The sequence below is a fragment of the Neomonachus schauinslandi genome, chromosome 1, assembly GCF_002201575.2.
Source record: "Neomonachus schauinslandi chromosome 1, ASM220157v2, whole genome shotgun sequence".
Classification (NCBI taxonomy): domain Eukaryota; kingdom Metazoa; phylum Chordata; class Mammalia; order Carnivora; family Phocidae; genus Neomonachus; species Neomonachus schauinslandi.
Window position 1 is genome coordinate 156,093,253 of NC_058403.1, and position 19,314 is coordinate 156,112,566.

Consider the following 19,314-nt stretch of genomic DNA (forward strand, 5'->3'; position numbering starts at 1 on the left):
AATAAACTCATTTTTGCTGGTGAGATAACTAGCAGTTTTACTTTTTAAGGTTAGCAGTTTAATCGGGGAGAGACATTCAAGGTGTCCAAAATACTAGTGTTTTATTATTCTTTAAGATGTATATGCATGATATATATGTTTTCTGAAACAATATACAAGGCAATGTAAACTTGAAAATAAATCTGAAAAACATAGCCTATAATTTGACAAACCTAACCCAAGAGTTTATGTTTTTGTATATTCCATTTATTGTTATTTCAACTTTTTGATAATGTATAGTTCAAAATATTGAAAGTCCCTATCATACAGATGGGTTTATCTTCCAAAGGTTCGTTTCTAAGTGGGTTATTTTTTCCACTAAGAACAAATGTGCCCCTAAAAATAATGCTGTATTCCCAGCTAGCCCCCCCCCCCCCAAAGTTAAGGTAGTGTGCAAGACAGGTGAAATTACTCATCACCTCGTACCATCCTCTCACCCCTCATTATGTTCATTTTACAAGATGTAGAAACCAGGGCTCCGTGGGGTTCTGTAACCTGGTCAAGGTCACGCGGTTAGAAAGTGGGATCTGAATCCAGCTCTAGTCTACTCCCAAATCGTGGCCTCTCCTCATATTACCCTTTTACCAGGCAAAAACTTTCCGGAAATCCCCTTTATCTCACCAAGTAAACTCTTGATAAAGAAGCCAACGTCAGGCTAACAGCCAGAAGCGGGAGGACCAGCGGTTAACCCCCCAGGCGGAGGCCCCAGAACAAGTACGCTGAGCCTAGGAGGTGGGCAGCGTGGCCGCCTCTCCAGCGGTGCCAAAGGGGCCACGCCACAGGGCCCAGTCCTCATTCCGTGTCACCACCACCCGCAGGCCCGGGTCCGGAGTCCCGGCCGCCGAGCACTCGCGCCGCCTCCCGGTTCGCTGAACGGGCGGGACTCGTGCCCCAGGGTCACGGGAGGGATAAGTCCCCAGGACTCCGGAAGACCCCGCCTCCCCCAGGCTCCCACTGCCCCCGCCACCAGCCGGCCGGGACCCCCGCTCCGGCCGGCTGCGCCCCCGCCCCACCTACCCGCGCGCTGTGCGGGCAGTAACTCTTGCTGAAGATCATCACTCGGTTGCTCTCGATGAGGCCCAGGAGGCGGCGCCGCAGCTCCTCGCGGGCCTCGGAGGACGAGCGGCCGGTGCCGGGGGACGACAGGCGGGCCCGGCGCCCTGGCGGTGAAGACATGGGCACGCCGCGGACATTGCCCAGGCGGCGGTTGGGGACCGCGCCCACCTTCACCGGCCCCGGCGATGTCTGTGCCTGCGGCGGCGGTGGTGGCGGTGGCTGTGCCAGGGCGGCGGTGTCGCTCCCGGCCTGGCCGGAGCAGTTCAGGGACCGAGAGGCGGGCGTTGGCGCCGGGAGTGGACCTGGGAACGGGGAAAAGCGAACACCACCCAAGCCAGGTACCTGCCGCCAAGTCGGCGGAACCGCCGCTCGCGCCGCCCCGCCCCCGGCGCCGCCTCCGCCCCCGGCACCGCCTCCGCCCCCGGCGCCGCCCCGCCCCCGGCACCGCCCCGCCCCCGGCACCGCCCCGCACATGCGAACTAGGCCGTTCCTGGCCACCGGGAGTCTTCATCCCTTCTCAGAGTTGGATGTCTATCTGCAACCTTATTATCCGTTTTGTGTGCACATCCTCCGATCGCCCAGTCTCCGTGATGCGGCCCTGGGTTGCCCCATGTGGAATACTTTCCATGCCTCGTAATCTCCACTAGCCCCTTGAAACCATCTTAAAAGTAGACATACCTCAGTGAGGATAGATGTCTCAATCTTATGAAAAGAGTGAATAAATAAAGTCATCTTTGGGAAAGATGGTTATTTTTTTTTTACTTTAAGTTTCTATTTTAATTCCAGTTAGTCAACATACAGCGTTATATTAGTTTCAGGTGTGCAATATACAACACTTCCATACATCCTCGGGTACTCAGAACCTGTTTTATCCATCCCCTCACCCACCTCCCCTCTGGTAGCCATCAGTTTGTTCTCTGTAGTTAGGAGTCTGTTTCTTAGTTTGTCTCTTTTATTTTTCCTTGTTCATTTGTTTTGTTTCTTTAATTCCACATATGAGTGAAATCATATATTTGTCTTTCTCTGACTGGTTTATTTCTCTTAGCATTATACTCTCTAGTTCCAACCATGTTGCTGCAAATGGCAAGATTTCATACTTTTTATGGCTGAATAATAATCCATTGTATAATATATATTATTTTACTATATATAATATATATTATTACGTACATATGTAATACATATATATATATACACATCTATATATACCACATCTTCTTTATCCATTCATCAATTGATGGACACTTGGACAGCTTCCATATCTTGGCTATTGTAAATAATGCTGCTATAAACATAGGGGTGCATGTATCTCTTTGAATTAACGTTTTCATATTCTTTGGGCAAATACCCAGATTGCTGGATCATAAGGTAGTTCTATTTTTTAACTTTTTGAGGAACCTCCATACCGGTTCCCATTCCCACCCACAGTGCACGAGGGTTGCTTTTTCTCCCTATCCTCACCAACACCTGTTGTTTCCTCTGTTGTTGATTTTAGCCATTCTGACAGATGTGAGGTGACATCTCATTGTGGTTTTGATCTGTATTTCCTGATGATAAGTGATGGTGAGCATCTTTTCATGTGTCTGTTGGCCAAGATGATTATTTTTTTGAAGTTTATGTCCACAACTAAATAAAAATACTACATTTTCTGTTGCAACACAGGTCACATGGCTCCATCCTATGACCCTGAGATCATGACCTCAGCCGAAATCAAGAGTTGGATGCTCAACTACCTGAGCCACCCAGGCACCCCACATCACAGTTTTAAGGTGAGTTTCCTTCCTAATTTGGTACCCCACATGCCTACTACATGGAATTCTAAAGGCACCTCTATACCAGAATAGGAAGCCTGTATTTATCATTTGGGTGGGTAGAGGATCTCAGTGCTGAACTTGGTCACCATGGCCTACAGCCCCTTGGGCTGCAATGACTGAATGAAACCCCAATAAAGAGAAAGGCTCAACTGCAAGCCCAGAAGGCTGTCCTGGTCCCTTTCACGTGTCATCTTCTGACTCTGTCTCTGGTTCACTGTGCTTCAGCCACACTGCCTTTCTCCCTGTGCCTTGGATATGTCAAACCCATTCTTGCCTTAGGGTCTTTGCATTTTCTGCTTCCTCAACTTAGGATGTTCTCCCCTCTCAGCCAATCTAGCTCCCTCTTGTCAACAGAGTCTTGGCTTAAGTGGTACCTTCATACAGAATATTTTGCTGTGAAGTAGCCCTGTCTCCATCACACTGTACACATTCTAGTTCTTTCATGACACATTTATTGCTATTTGTGATTATCTTCTATAGTTACAACCAGTAAACCATACTTATTTGTTGCCTGTGCCCCCTCGCCTGTCAGCATCACCAGAATGTAAGCTCCAATGAGGGAAGGACTTCAGCACTCTAGCTCATGGCTCTATCCCCAGAGTCCTTCACCGTACTTTGCTTATAGTAGGCACACATGAATGACAGAGAACCAAGCATGTCACAAATTGCTAGTGCATGTTACCATAATTTGCATCCCCACTTGTTCCCATGTGACAGGCTGGGCCTCAAATCCTTTTCCTTCCTACCCTATTCATCCAGAGAACCCCAAATCAGGGAGGTGGGGCAAGGACCATGCCATTCTGGAACTGCCACTCCTCCTGCCCAGGAGCTGTGTAGCTATTTCATGCCTTTACTCCACAAACATCTACTGAACATTTAGGGCTGTGTTGTGTGTGTTAGGGAATAAGGAAATGGATGGCAGTATTTGTCTTCATATTAGAACCTTTCAGGGAGAGATGTCAAAAAGAAGGGCACAAATGGGGAAGTCGTTGTAAAGAGAGGAATATACTTAAGCTGAATTTGGTGAACTGAAGAGTAGTTTGCCCAGACAATGAGTTGGAAAAGGATCCAGACAGGGGGGAGGCAGCCCAATTGACCCGCAGAAGCAGGGCACAGCCCAGGCAATTTGGGGAAATGTTGGAAGATCCACAAATGGGCAGAGCTGAGATGAAAATTAATGCTGATGAAGTAAGCAGGGACCAGATGGCTAAGACCCTGTTGCCTTACTGTTTAAAGACTCTCCAGGAAGAAAAGGAAAACAAAGATAATGATTTCAGGCAGGAAACAGCTGGCTGCCCTGTCAGCATGAGCAAAGATTATAAAGTGTGGAGTGTGAAAATTAATAAAGGGAAGCCTCACTAGAGTGGAGTCAGGAGGCCAGTAGGGGGAGTTCTCATGCCCTACCACTGGTAGTCAATTGCAGACCCAACAGGAAGAAAGGAACCATGCAAGTCAAAACTAGTTTAGCCACCACTTCACTATCCCAGCAGAAGGAAGAAAGATTTTTCTCCTGCCCCAGCAACAGCCCAGGCAATAAAAGGCTGTCACAGCTCAGGCAATGAAAAGCCACTAGCTTCAGCCCTCTCCTTTTGTTCTAGGGACTTGCCAATGGTTTTGCCTGTAGCTTGCTTATCCCAAATTGCAATTCTCTGCTATTCCCAAATAAGACCATTTTTGCTGGTAACATACTGGCAGTTTTATTTTTAAGGTTAACAAGAGAAAATTAGGAAGAAAGAAAACACCAAGAGGGATGTCCCTTTCTTCTTCCTACTTAATGTAAATTATTTGTGCCTCTCTCTTTACCTCTTAATCAATTTTGCCACAATGTTGTCTATTTTATCTCTCTTTTTCAAAGAAAGTTTTAAATTTTATAAATTAAATTCACTTTTTGTATCTTAATTCATCAATTTCTACTTTTACCTTTGTTTTATAGGAGTTCATTTTATCATTTTTCCTATTCCTTAACTTGTATTAATTCATTTATTTCTCCCTTGTTTCCTTTTTAAAAAAGTATTAACTTAGCTAAAACAATACATGCTTTCCCCCCACCAAAAAAACTCAAGCAACACATAAAAGTAGAAAGAATAAAATAAAAATATAGGATAATAATCATACCAAAGTATAGTAAAAAAAATTATTTGTGATTTATCATGACCATCATTCCAGATACCTCTCTCAACACTTAAACAGAAGTATAGAGAGAGATATAATTTTTAAATGTATGGTCATGCTAATTTTAAAGTAAAATATAAACAAGAATTTAAGAAAAAAGCTAAAGTGAGACTGTAGGAATTATTTTTTCAGAGATGGTATTACTTTCTCAAAGATCTCTTTAAAGAAGAATGATCATGAACGATGAGATGGCAGTCATTAATTTTTAACAAGTTCCTACTTTCAACTCTAGTTTTTACTTGCTGGTAAGAAAACTGAAGAAATGAGAGCACTTACATTCTCTGCTACTTCTCTGCCTTCTTGCCCATGAGTTTTATGAATGATATTATTTTTATGTTGTCACGTTTTATGACATTTATATTCTGTGTGGTAGCTCTACCTCTTACAACTCAATCTTTTTAATTTAAGTGGATTTGATGTCAAGTCCTGATCTTCTTGCTTTGTCTTCTGTATTCCTGAATTTTAGAATTTTAATCACTTCTTCATTGTTAGGTTTGAATTATCCCAAGTAATTCTTTTTTTCCCAAAAAGGATCATGGTTATTGTCTTCCCTGAATTTTTACATGCTTGAGAATGTCTGTCTGTTCCCTACATCCATGAACAATTCAGCTAGCTCTAAAAATCTTGGATCATACTTTCCTCTCCTCTAAACTTTGTAGATTTTTGCTTCCTATTTTCTGGAATGCAGTATGGATGTAGAAAATTCTGAGAACAGCAGTTTCTTTCTTGTAAAAGGTATTAATTCCTATTGCTGCAGAACAAATTACCCCCAAAACTGAGCAACTGAAAACAACATATACTTATTACCTCATAGTTTCTGTAGGTCAGAAATCTGGGAAGAGGTTAGCTGGATGATTCTGGCTCAGGGTATCTGTGAGGTTGCAATTCAGCTATTGGTTGCGGCTGAAGGATCTGCTTCCCTACTCATATGGTTGTTGACAGGACTCAGTCCCTCACCACAAGGGCCTCTCTATAGGTTTCTTGAGTGTCTAATGGCAGGTGACTTTCCTTAGAATAAGTGATTGAAAAGACAGTGAAAAAGAGAGCACATGCACCTGAGCTGGAAGCCATCTTTTTATAACCTAATCTCAGAAGTGACATCCTATCATGTCTGCCATATTCTAAATCCAGCCCATAGTCAAGGGGAAAGGAATCTAGCACCTCTTGAAGAAGAGAACTGTATCAGTGAATTTGTGTGCATATCTTGAAGACTACCTGTTTTTTTCTGTATAGAAGACTATCTTTTTTTTTAAGATGAGGCTTTATTATAGTGTCGTCTTTTCTTTTATTTATTTTTTTTATTATGTTCGGTTAGCCACCATATAGTACATCATCAGTTTTTGATGTAGTGTTCAATGATTCATTAGTTGCATATAACACCCAGTGCTCATCACGACACGTGCCCTCCTTAATACCCATCACCCGGCTACTCCAACCCCCCACCCCCCTCCCCTCTGAACCCCTCAGTTTGTTTCCCGGAGTCCATAGTCTCTCATGGTTTGTGTCCCTCTCTGATTTCTCCCCCCTTCAGTTTTCCCTCCCTTCCCATATGGTCTTCCATGCTATTCCTTATGTTCCACATATGAGTGAAACTATATGATAATTGTCTTTCTCTGCTTGACTTATTTGACTTAGCATAATCCCCTCTAGTTCCATCCATGTCGATGCAAAAGGTAGGTATTCATCCTTTCTGATGGCTGAGTAATATTCCATTGTATATATGGACCACATCTTTATCCATTCGTCTATTAAAGGGCATCTTGGTTCCTCCCATAGTTTGTCTATTGTGGACTGTATAGAAGCCTATCTAGAAGTAGGAGAAGGAGAAGGAGAAGGAGAAGGAGAAGAAGAAGAAGAAGAAGAAGAAGAAGAAGAAGAAGAAGAAGAAGAAGAAGAAGAAGAAGAAGAAGAAGAAGAAGAAGAAAAGGAAGAAGAAAAAGAAGGAGGAGGAGGATGATAGGAGGAGGGGAAGGAGGAGGAGGACGAGGAGAAGAAGAAAAAGGAGGAGGAGGAAACATCACCCAGCTATGTCTTGGTGTCATCTTTTGAGCTGCAAATCCAGATATTTTCTTCTATTACATCTTTAGATATTGTTTCCACTTTGTTTGTTGACTTTCTTTATTCAGAGAATTATTATAATATGTTGGGTTTTCTTTGCTTTCACATTTATCACTATAATTATTGTTACAACCTCATTCTTTTCCATTAATTTCTGTTAGTTTGTGTTTCTGGTACCTTATTTACCATGTCCCAAACTGTGTTTTCAGTCACTTATTCTATATGTGTTATTTTATATACCACTACTTGTATATAGAATATATCTCCTGCTTTTAATGTGGTTTTTGTGCTCTATATTACCTTCATTTTTTTTTTAATTTACTTTCTGGGCCCTGCCAGCTTTCTTTTAATAATCTTATCACCTTCTGTGCGCTTATTATCTCTTCTTTGAAATTTTGTATCTTTTTCTTGAGCTTCCTGCCCTTGTTTTTAAAAAAGAGTATGTTTCCTCTGACTACTTTGAAATTATGGACGACTCATGTGAATTCTGCCAGTGTCTTGTTGGGTGATTCTGTGCTTTCACAGATCTGTGGTGAGTGCTTTTCATCTACAATACGCTTACATGCTCCGTTCCTCATCTCTTGTTTTGGCAGGGTTTGGCAGGGTTTATGCCTAGATGCTGCAGTAGCCCCAGTGGTTGTCATGGGTTAGGAGTGGCAATCAAAGTCATTAATTCATTAATTAAATCTCATACTGTGTTTAGAGAGCCTTACAGATGGATACAGGACACATTATGCAGCTTATGTCCGCTCACTGCACAGGATATGTACAGCTGCTGTGGGTGAGAGACGAAATGCACATGGGCAACCTTAACACAAAAGCTGCCACCTCAGTTTTTCACCATTTTTAAAGATGTTATTCCGGCCATGTAAGTGCAAGACCTGATGCCAACTCACAGGTCTCCCAGGCCAGTTACAGACCCATAGATCACAGAGAAACAACAAAGAAAGCAGACACAATGCAACATATTTATCTTACCTCTATAATTCCCAAGGAGAGGGTACTGAGAGAGGAGAGGCCTGAGATCATTTTCCCAGGTAATCCAAGGGCAGTCCAAGTCTGATGTCATCCATTTACTCAGAGGACCTTGCAGGTGCCTTTCTAAGTATAACTTCTCTTTCTATGGAATTGTTTTTCTGCTGAAAAATACTATATATGGTAAGAAGCAGAGAAAGGCTGCTCACAGCTCCAATTTAAGTTGATTGTCCTCAATGTTGTCCCCAAGGATTTGTGCCAAATCTGTTATCTTCTTGGCCCCGAGGAGGCATCTAACCCTAGTTTCCAAAACTCAAGTGCTTCACAGCCAGGCCTCCATATTATGAGGCTTCGTGTGCCATAACCCAGTTATCTTTGCTCCCTCTCCCAGCCTCACCCCCGGGTGGTCTCCTGGGCCAGAAGCTGGGCCTTTGAGGGAAAGCATAATTCATTTCTCTTCCTGCCTTCTCAATTCCCCTGTACTTCTTGTTTTATTCTGTATCCTACTCATGCCCTTACATCTGGTTGACCCATCAAAGCTTCATTGGATGGAGCTTTCACAACCATGACACTGTTTTCAGGGAAATTTGTGCTTTAATTAAAGTCTAAAAAAAAGGCCGTGTGGCTTTGGATCCTAGTTCCTGTACCTACTCATCAGTTGACTGAGGCAACACTCATAGAAGGAGACTCATAGAAGGAGATTGTTAAGAGTTGGTGTGGATTTTAAACAAGTCAGTACGTGTAAAGTGCTTAGGATAGCATGTGGCATAGGGCAAGCGCTCAGTATGTACATGATTAAAATTTCATCACTGATTCCTCCCAACAGCCCTCTAAAGGAGACATTATTGACTCCATCTCACAAGTGAGAAAACCAAGGGTGTGGAAGAAAACATAATGTTCCCAAAGCCACAGACATAAAGGGAAGGACTGAGACTTGCATCCTTGTTCACTTACCCCTGTAGCACTCTGTCCAGAATTAATACCAAGCTATGTTTTGTTCTTTTGGTAGATTTTCAGGGAGAGCAGAGAGTAAAACTGCCTCTCCTTCATCTCTAGCAGCAGTTCCCTTTTCTTCTTTTGCACCTGATGAATGCATTTTAAAACTATGAATTTTCCTCTCCGCTCTGCCTTGGCAACATTCCATAGGTTTCATTCTGCTCCTTCTCATTTGTTTCTAAGTGTTTTTTAATTTTTGTTGTAATTTTCTCCTTCGTGCATTTTTCAGGAGGTGCGTTTTAATATTTCCAAATGGATAGATTTTTGTCTCTGCTACATCTGCCTTTTGTAGCAAATTTCCAATTTTATTATATTAGGGTCCAAAAATATGGCTTCTCTGATTTCTACTTTTTGTAATTTATTAAGATCCTTCTTCATAGTTAGATAGCAATTTTTGCCAATGCTCCTTGACTCTTTGAAAAGTGTGCATTTTCAGCATATTGTAGACAAAGTAGAAGCTTGTGATTGTGTAATTCACATCATAGGATCCTTATTTCTTGTTTTTTTAATATATCAAATTATAAGAGATGTATATTAAAATAATGGTGAATTTAGGGACGCCTGGGAGGCTCAGTTGGTTAAGCGACTGCCTTCGGCTCAGGTCATGATCCTGGAGTTCCGGGATCGAGTCCCGCATCGGGCTCCCTGCTCGGCAGGGAGCCTGCTTCTCCCTTTGACCCTCCCCCCTCTCATGCTCTCTCTCTATCTCATTCTCTCTCAAATAAATAAATAAAATCTTTAAAAAAAATAATGGCGAATTTGTTAATTATTCAATCCATTTGCTCATATAAGTTTTGGACATGTGGTTGGCTCCCAAGGACTTGTTCCACCTCTTCTATATGCTGTCATTTCCAAGCGTTTGGGATATCATTGATGCCGTGCCACAGATGGGCCATGATGGTCTCTGATACCTGAAGAATGCCTTCCCCCTTGCTCTCGTTTATTTCAGAATTTCCTACTTAAGCCAAGTGTAAGCCAATGCTCCTAGCTGTACAGACTGGTTCAGGTGTGGTCAAAAGACCTAAGTTATTAAATGACCCAGGACTGTGTGTGTGCATGTGTGTGTGTGTATTTGTGTGTGTGTGTGTAGTTGAAGGTAGACTGGATGCTAATGAGCTCAGAGATCCAAGAGAGAAAGGCAGCATGCAAGGCCTCCTGAGACCTAGGCTCAGAATCAGAACACCTTCACTTCTGCTACATTCTGTTGACCAAAAGAAGCCAAAGGGCCAGCTCAGATTTGAGGGGCAGGAAATACATTGCTTGTCTTGATGGGAGTTGCTGCACAGACACATCACTGAGGAAATGGATAGATACGGGGAAGGGTGGGAAAGGGCTGCTTTTGTAATCAACCTACCACGGGGAAAGAAAATCAGGGTTTTTAAAAGGTAACAAAGATGTACCTCTTTTTCTAGGTGGGATCTCTTTTCTTTTCCTCTATGTCCTGGCCACAAATGGACCATTTCCCAGATCAGAATTCTAGGTATTCTGTGTAGTTCAGACAGTGCTATTTATTTTAAAGGAAAACCTTTGGATGGACCCAGCATGGCTCCCCTGAGCTAAGGGACACCACCAGAGTGGACTTCAATTCACCACCGGAGCAGAGGGTTGAAGGGGAGACTTGTCCTCCCCCTCAACGCAAGGAGGCAGCAGAAGGTCAGACTGAGGCTGTCAAGGGAAGAAAGAGGTAGCCTAGCCCCCTTCCCTTCTGGAGTTGATCTTTCCAGAAGCCAGCCATGGAGGTTCTGAGGGTAATGGAAGTGCCTGCTCAGGCGGAAACTTAAAATTATGCAGCTGCTCCCCTGTCTACGAATAGAGCCCTTAAGTCACCCGGGAACAGATTTGCCTTATTATCTTTTGAGTTTCCCTAAGTTATATAAATGTAAGGCAAGTCAGCGCTGCTTTGCCTTTTTTTTTTTTTTTTTTTTTGAGAAATGTATAAATGGACCCTCACTTTCTTTGGCTTGGAAATGCCTATCCCTCTAAAGAGTCCTGAATATACAGAGCTAGGGAAGAGATGGTGACAAATTTGCACGAGGGCCACCAGCCTACTGGGGAAAGGCGTTTGCAACTCTGAGCTGTTCTTTTATTGGAACCAGACCCTCTCACAGAGACTGGTATAGCCCCCCTGAGCTCCTCTCATCTCCCCACCACTACCAAGGAAAGTGCCAATGGCCATAAAGGGTAATTCTCTAGGAAAGAAGGGTAGAGTCTAGCTGGTGGGTGGCTGTCCACACCATGCCAGCCTCAGGTTCCTGCACAGGCTGTGGCCCCTCCCGCAGCTGTGCATTCAAAGAACTGTTAACCTAACCCTGCCCAACAAAATTGGACAATTTGGACAGGAAAGTTTCAAGTCTGAGATGCAGAATCTTTGTCAATTGGAGCAAACAGAGGATTAAAGCAGATCATCGGACCCCAAGAGCCGTGCTATCTGTTGGGTGGATTGCTGAGGTCTTTGCGTTCAGTTCCAGTACTCAGTACAGCCTGCCTTACGTGGAGGCTCTTGTCCGCTTCTGTCTCCCCAGTTCCCTGGGATGCCCTAGAGCAAAGGGGCGGGGTTATTCCTCTGCCAAAAGCCCCCAGTCGTCTCTCTGCCTCCCTTAGAGCTGGGCCCAGGGCCTGGGATCGCTAGAGGACTCTTGGGTGAATGCAGAGCGTTTCAAAGCCTGCTCAGGAGCCCATCCCCACTTTTCGCGGTGTAGCGCTCCTCCGGGTTGGCCCACTGGGCTGTCTTGTAGACGCCCACTGCGGCGGGTCCCAGCGCGCACTTCTCAGGCCGGCCACCAGGTGGCAGTGGGCCTCTCGGGAAGCGAGCGGCGCTGCCGAGCAGGTGCGTCCCTGGCTGCCCGCCGCCCCACGCACCTGCGCGCGGGGAGAGGGGCCTCCACCGCGACCCTGCGCAGAACGTTCTCCCCCCACCCGCACTCAATGACTCCACCTCTCCTGGTCTTGAGTTCCGCTCAAACAATATAGGGAGCCTGACGGATTCACTGAGGGGAATGGATATGAGCGTACAGTACGAACTGTAAAGGTTGCGGAAGAGATACCTGGTGTGGACACAATGATAAAAAGAGGAGATACACACTGTACTCTTAAGGAAAATCGTGGGTCAACTACTGGGACCCGTCCCCCATCCTGGTTAGCAACGCATGTTAACAGTTGGGAAGAGCAAAAATTCCAAAGGCATGGTTGTGAGGAAGGAGCACACAGCACATGGACTGCTTTGCATGTGTTGACTCACTGAAACCCCACAACAGCCCTCTGATTCTATAAGCTGCTTTGATTATTCCCATTTTACAGACAAGGAAACTGAGGTCCAGAGAAGTTGTGACTTGCTGGAGCCCACATCTTAGTAAGTGGCCTCGATGCATAATGGGTGTAGGGAGAGTGCTGTGTAGGAGGGGAGAGACTGGAGGGAAATGGGTAAAGTGAGAGAGAGGCAGGAAAGTGAGGAGAAGGATGCCTGCTGGGGACGGCATGGGACAGACCACAAGCATGGGATGGGCCCTCTCCCCAGGGGCCTGGGCAGGGAAGCATGGTGCCCTCTGGGAGCCAGGCCTAGGGCCCAGGGCCCTTCCTCCCCTTGGCTAACTCCTTAGACCACACTCCCCTACTAGCCCACATTCTCAGAGTCTTTGCACTCACTGTCCTTTGCAATGCTATATTTGTGTGATTTTCTGATTAATGTCTGGCATCTCTCCCACCATGACTGGAAGCTCCACGAAGATGGGGAGCATGCTGTTTTCACCATTGTGTCATCAGTGCTGAGTGCATGCTGATGCATGGCTGGCACTCATGAGTGATAGGAATGAAGGGAAACACAGCAAGAAGTTCAACCCTGGGTAGTGCGTGGGTTGGGGAGCCTCGGGGTGCTGTTTGCACATCATCTCTTTTGTCTCAGCCCCTCCTTCTATTTCAGGACCTGACTCTCTCACAGTATAGGTATGTGTCCTTTCAATACATAGGAGCTGGAGAGATGCTGTCTGGTTGTAGAAAGTGTTCAGAGGAAAAGAGTGAAAGAGGTGGTGATATCTTTGAGGCCACATCCTTTCTGCTTCCGCCTTAGCTGCTTTCCAGCTGTGAAATGTCTAAGTGCAGCCACCCCATTTCACCGGAATGGCTGTCTCAGGGATGTGACCAGGAGGGGACAGAGCAGGCTGTGTCCCTGGGGTGGGGGACAGGGAGGGGAATCACTCACTGCTCCATCTCCAAGCCTCTGCTCTTTCCCTTCTCCTTCAAGGGGCTGGGTAATGGCCTCATAAAACTGGAGCCAGCACTCTCCCATTTGGTTCCTATTTGCTTGCAGGAATCATTTCACCTACAAGAATTGTTTATTCCTCAACTATAGAGGTGTCATCTGCTGGTTCAAAGATGCAGTGTAATAGTTATTGGAGATGTGACTGGTTTCTGCAAGTTCCACTATCTAATTTGGGAGACCAGTAACTGATGATTACTAGAACCCTGGTGGTTTTATTTCTCTGTTTATTTATCTTGCAGTATTGTTTGTGCTTCTTGTCCTGAAACTGTCATGTGTGAGAATTTTCTGAGGAGGTCTGAGTGTGCTCCTTCCTGCCTTTGCCTTTCTTCTTTTTTTTAATGGCTATAAGGATTAGTGTCTAAATAAAATCAACCAACAGGAATACATACATTCTACTGCTTTATGAATCTGACAGGTGATAGTAATGGGCAGCAAACCCAGAGAATGGAAAACCTATAAAGCAGACCTCCAAACACCTCTCTTTTGTCACGTTGTAATGAAGGATATCTATAGACTCAGGGAAGAAAACTCAACCAGCCAGGGAGTGTGGGTGCATTTCTTAGGTCTGGCAGAGAAGATGTTTATAACACACATGAGACTGAAATTCTAAGTTGCAAAAATATCAAAGCTGGGTTTGGAGGAAGATCTTGACTTTTCTCCATTTACAAAGTCTGTGAATTTGGGATTATCCTGTATTTATCTCAGTCAATGGGAAACAAAAGACACAAATCCCGATTCTTATGAAAAGCATAAAGAGGAAGACTTGGGAATCCAATGAGTGTGATTCTGGGACCCGTCCTGTGGGAGTAGGGCTGGAGCTAGAAGTTTTTGTCCATCCCACCAAGCACCTTTGGGCCAACCCAACCCATCCATACTTAGTTCCCCAGTGGCCCCGCAAGGACAGCCATGCACACTCAATACCATCCATAGGAACACCTGGGGCAGACTTCCTTACCTGCCTGCCACACTCAACTGTGTCAAAGCTGATTCTTCACCTAGGCTTGGCTTTGCTTTTCAGCCACTTCTGCATATTGGATCAGTCAACTGATCTGATTTTCTCGGCTCAATCCTTGGCATTTTGGAGGAATTTTCTCACTTTCTGGCTTTCTCCTTCTCTTCCTTCTCTCCCCAGGGAGAACATTTCAACCTGGCTTTGACTCCCAAGGACCCATCAACTAATTCTCTACTGAAGCCCAAGGAACCAACCTGTTAAAAAAAGGTCAATGAGTTAATGTTTTGGAGCAATGTGAAGGGGTGCCTGGGAAGCAGAAGAGAAAGGCTGGTAGAAGACAATAGGTATGTATGACTTGAAGGCTGCCCCTATTCTCCCCAGACACAGCTAAAGTGAAAAACCTCTGATCAATCTCCATTTTAGCACCAGTGCTGCTAACTGCTCGGATCTGTTTGCAAATCTGTGAGATGATTTGAGAATTTGAACATGAGTTATGAGAAAGCCTTTTCACCATGTCCTCTAAATAATAACACTATGAAGGAGAGTCACCAAATTCAATCAATGAAAAATATATCTGAGGAATAGAGAAAGCAGGATAGGAATTTTGAATAAGTGTAAGTAATGACTCCAGAGAAATGTACAAAGATACTGCCTTTGTAAAAAAAAAAAAAAAAAAAAAAAAAAAAAAATAAAAAAAAATTGCCTTATAAAAAAAAAAAAAAAAAAAAAGATATGGCTATTATATGTGATTGCTATATTAGCAAAAACCAAAGCTCAATAGGTGGGCTGAAAATGGAATTAATACAGCTGAAGGTCAAATCAGTAATCCAGAAAACCTAACTAAGGAATTATCCCAGAACATGCCATAGGAGCACAAAGTAATAACATGAAACAAAGTTAAGGGACATAGAAGATAAATAGAAAAATTGCAAAAGCCATCAAAGAGGAACTCTAGAGAGTAGAGAGAATGGAAGGAAGGAAATTTTCTAAGAAGTAACAGAGGAAATGTTCTCCAAACTGAAGAAATAATGATGCTGAGATTGACAGGGCCCTTCAAGAGATGAACATGATAATAGAGCAGTATCTTCAAAGTCCTCAGTGAAAATGGGTCCTGGGACCTACAACTGTATACCAAGCCTAACTATTGTAAAGCTATCATTCAGTGTGAGGGCAAAATGAAGACATTTTAAGGCAGGCAAGAAGCCAAACATTGAAGACCCACAGATCCTCTCTTAAAAAACCCAAATACTGGAAGATGAATTCTGGCAAGAAGAAAAATGAAGAAATGCAAAAGGAATGGAGTACAATAACCTTGCATCAAATAAATGGTCAAATAAAACAGTAAACACTGCTTTTTAAGAGTGTTGATTGTTTAAAGCAAGAAATTTTAAGTAACAATGCAGGTGCACTACTTGGAAAACTGACAGTATCCTCAAAGGCTAAATATATGGATATGCTAAGACCCAGTAATTCTTTTCTCTCCACTACATGAATGTTTCCTGTGGAAATTAATAAAAGGAAACCTTGTTTAAAATAGAGTTGGGAGGCCAGCAGGGGAGCTCTCACCTCCTACCACTCCTTGTCAATTGCAGACCCACCCAACAGGAAGAGAGAGACCTCGGAGTCCATACTACTACTACCCTAGCAGATGGAAGAAAGCTTTTCCTCCTCCCTCAGCAACACCCCAGCCAACAAGAGACTGTCCCAATTCAGCCAATGAAAAGCCATTACTTTGAACTCCCAGTTTTCTCCAATGGACTTTTGGTTTATGACGGACCCTGCCAACTCCACGCTTTTCTCTATAAAAGAGTCTTCCTCTCCTTTGTTTTCTGGACTGCTGTAGCTTGTTCAGATTGAAATGCTCTGCTATTCCTGAATAAGCCCATTTTTGCTGGTGAAATAACTGCCAATTCTATTTTTAAGGTTAACAATGCACAAGGAATGCAGAGCTATCTGTACCAAAAAGACAAGTGCTAGAGTGCTCATAGCAGCATTATTTGCAGTATCCACAAACTGGGACAAACGTTCATAACAGTAGAATACATAACTTATGATATAGTCATAGAAAAGCACCACTGCTATATGCTTTCGTGGAGTCTCAAAGGCATAATGATGGGCAAAACGAGTTAGACACAGAGGAATAGATGCTGCGATGTCACATATATGAAGTCGAGGAACAGGACACACTGACTTAAGGTGATGGGCTTACCTGTGGGAGGGGGAAAGACTGGGAGACCACCAAGTCTTTGTGAATACTGGGAATGTTCTGTGTCTTCCTCGGGGTAGGATTTGCATGAGTGAGTTTTCCTTGGAAAAATTAATCAAGCTATATGCTTTACATTTAGGCATGTTGGTATATGTCTGTTATACTTTAATGAAAAGAAAATTAATTAATCATGGAACAAAAATTCTAGGGGAATGGTCAATGTAGTAAAGGGAAGTAGAACTGTTGTTTGGCTTCTTGTGGAAGCAACTTACCTATAGATAGTGTTTTTTTTAAGTGGGAAAATTTAACAAAGAAAATTCAATTGGTATAACAAGGTGTAAGAAAAAAGGGAAGGAACACTTTAAAAGCATAATACACATAAAACAAACAAAAAAGAATTAACAGTTCTAAGATCAGTCATCACAATAGATGTGTTTGGGTTAAACTTTTTAACTGGAAAAAAAAAAAAAAAGACCCTTGTTGGATAAAAATACAAACTCCAACTGTATACCCTTCATGTGAAACATGTCTAAAAGAAACAATCCAGGAAAAATGAAACTGAAGGAATGAAAATGCTAATAAAACAAAGAAAGATGGTAATATTAAATTCAGATGAAATGGAATTCAAGTCCAAAGCATTTATAATAAAAGAAACAGATATGTCATATTGAAAAAAGGGAACGATATGCAGGGTAACTAATGATCATTTTTTTATTGTCCTTAAAGCATAGCTTCAAAATACAGAGCAGAAACCTGATAGAATTATAAGTAGAACAAACCAAATCCTAATATCTTATTGGGCGATTTTGACAAAACTCTCAGAGAAATAAGTAAGTAAAGAGAAGATTTGCCTAAAACAATAAATGAGCTTGAGCTAATCACACACACACACACACACACACACACACACACACACCCCCTTCTGCTTAACTAGCAGAGATTATATTATTCTTTGAACCACAAATGGAATATTCTGAAAAACTGTGTCTAAGGCCATAAAGGAAATCTTAATAAATTCCAAAAATCTGCTATTATTTAGGCTATAGTCTCTGATTGAAATGCAATAAAATTAGGAGTTAACAAAGACATTTTAATAGCTCTTGAATTAAAGGGAAAATAAAAATATGTAATGCACAAACTATTTATGTCTGAACAATAACAGAAGCAACCTATCACAAAATCTGTTTTTCTGCCCAAGCAGCACTCAAAGGGAGAAGTATGGCTTACACGCATACATTCATTACAAAACAAAAAAAGATTGACGATAAATGAACTAAACTTTCAACTCAAGGAGCTACTAAAAAAAAAAAAACCATTAAAAAATTCCCAAACAGTAGGATGATGGAATTAACACTTAACTAGAAATTAATAAAATACGAACAAAAACAATACAGTGGATCAATGAAATAGATGGTTCAAGAGACAACAGAGGACAACTTGGAAAAACAAAGCTATATGCTGACCTCCCTCAAACGTAGATGCAAAACTCCTGAATAAAATCCCATACAGGATGGAAACCTGAAAGGCCACACAGAGGACTCAGTGTCCCCCAGCTAGGTCACTCAGTCTATGAGTTGTTCTGTGTTTGTTTCGGTCGGAAGGTCTGAATGTACTTCTCCTTCCCCCTCCCTCTCTCTCTGTGACTCTGCATGCATCTATCTTTTACCTTTTTTTGGATGTATCTCTTCTAAATATGTTTGTTTGTGAGTCTCTAGACCTTTCTTTTCTTTTTCCTTTAGTTTTACATTTTTTGTTTCTTTTGTGTGTGTGTGTCTAGATGTTTCTGTGAAAGTGTCTTTTTCCACTTCTGTGTTTATCTTTTTTCTTCTCTATTTCTCTCCCTTAATTGGTAAGAATATAAAAAAATAAGTAAATGTTATGAGTTTATTAATCGAATGTGTTCCTTGTTTTTTTTTGTGTGTGTGTGTGTGTGTTTTGAATGTGTTCCTTGTTTTAAATTTTAAATTAGACTATTTTTATAGTATTATCTTTTAAAATTAAATTGATTGAGTTTTTACTTTTTAAAAAATTAGCAAATTCAATCCATCAGTCTATTAAAAGACATCTCTGGAATGCAAATATGTGTTAAACTTAAGAAAAAATCTACCAATCTAAATCACTGCTTTATTGGAGTACAAGAAAAACCACATAATTATTTTCATAGAGAACAAAAACATTTTTGAAAATATTCCACATACATACTTTCATGATAAAAAAACAAAGCTTCTAGCAAATTAGATTCTTTCATAATATGATAAAGGGCATTGGAACTCTGCAGTTATCATCATACTTGATAACAAAATAAAAAGAAACAGTATTACTATTATTGCACTAGTCAACCTTTTTATTGGAGATACTAGCTAATACTATAATACAAGGGGAAAATGGTATTAACATTGGGGGGAAAAAGAACACAACCAAGATTATGTACAGACCAAATGATCACCTCCCTAGAAAATTCTCAAGAGAATCAACTGACAAACCAATAAGAGAGTTAAACAGTGTAGCCAGATATAAGATCAGCATAGAAAAATCTATAGCTTAATTACATACTAGCAAAAACCAATTAGAAAATGAAATGAGAAATGAACCCATTCTTAAAAGCAACAAATTCTATAAAATATCTAGAAAGAAACTTAATAAAAATGTCTGCAAACTATATAAAGAAAGCTACCAAAGTTTACTGAATGGCCTTCAATAAGAGTTGGTTATATCAGTTCTCCCATAAATTAATCTATAAATTCAATAGAATGCCAATCAAAATCTCAGTAAGATGACTAATGGTATACGA

The 19,314-nt window shown here is 42.1% G+C and overlaps 1 protein-coding gene across 2 annotated transcripts in view; it reads right to left on the reverse strand.

Annotated features, from left to right (window-relative positions):
* Window positions 1–1,473, reverse strand: part of TXNRD3 (thioredoxin reductase 3) — a 61,139-nt gene extending 59,666 nt beyond the window's left edge. Inside the window, exon 1 of one of the 2 annotated variants that reach the window (XM_021695011.1) lies at window positions 1,057–1,473. In XM_021695011.1, coding sequence (XP_021550686.1) covers window positions 1,057–1,215 — 159 coding nt within the window. In that variant the 5' untranslated portion in view covers window positions 1,216–1,473. The remainder of the gene's footprint in view (window positions 1–1,056) is intronic. The other variant, XM_021695010.1, reaches the window with a different exon arrangement.
* Window positions 1,474–19,314: the final 17,841 nt, after the last annotated feature.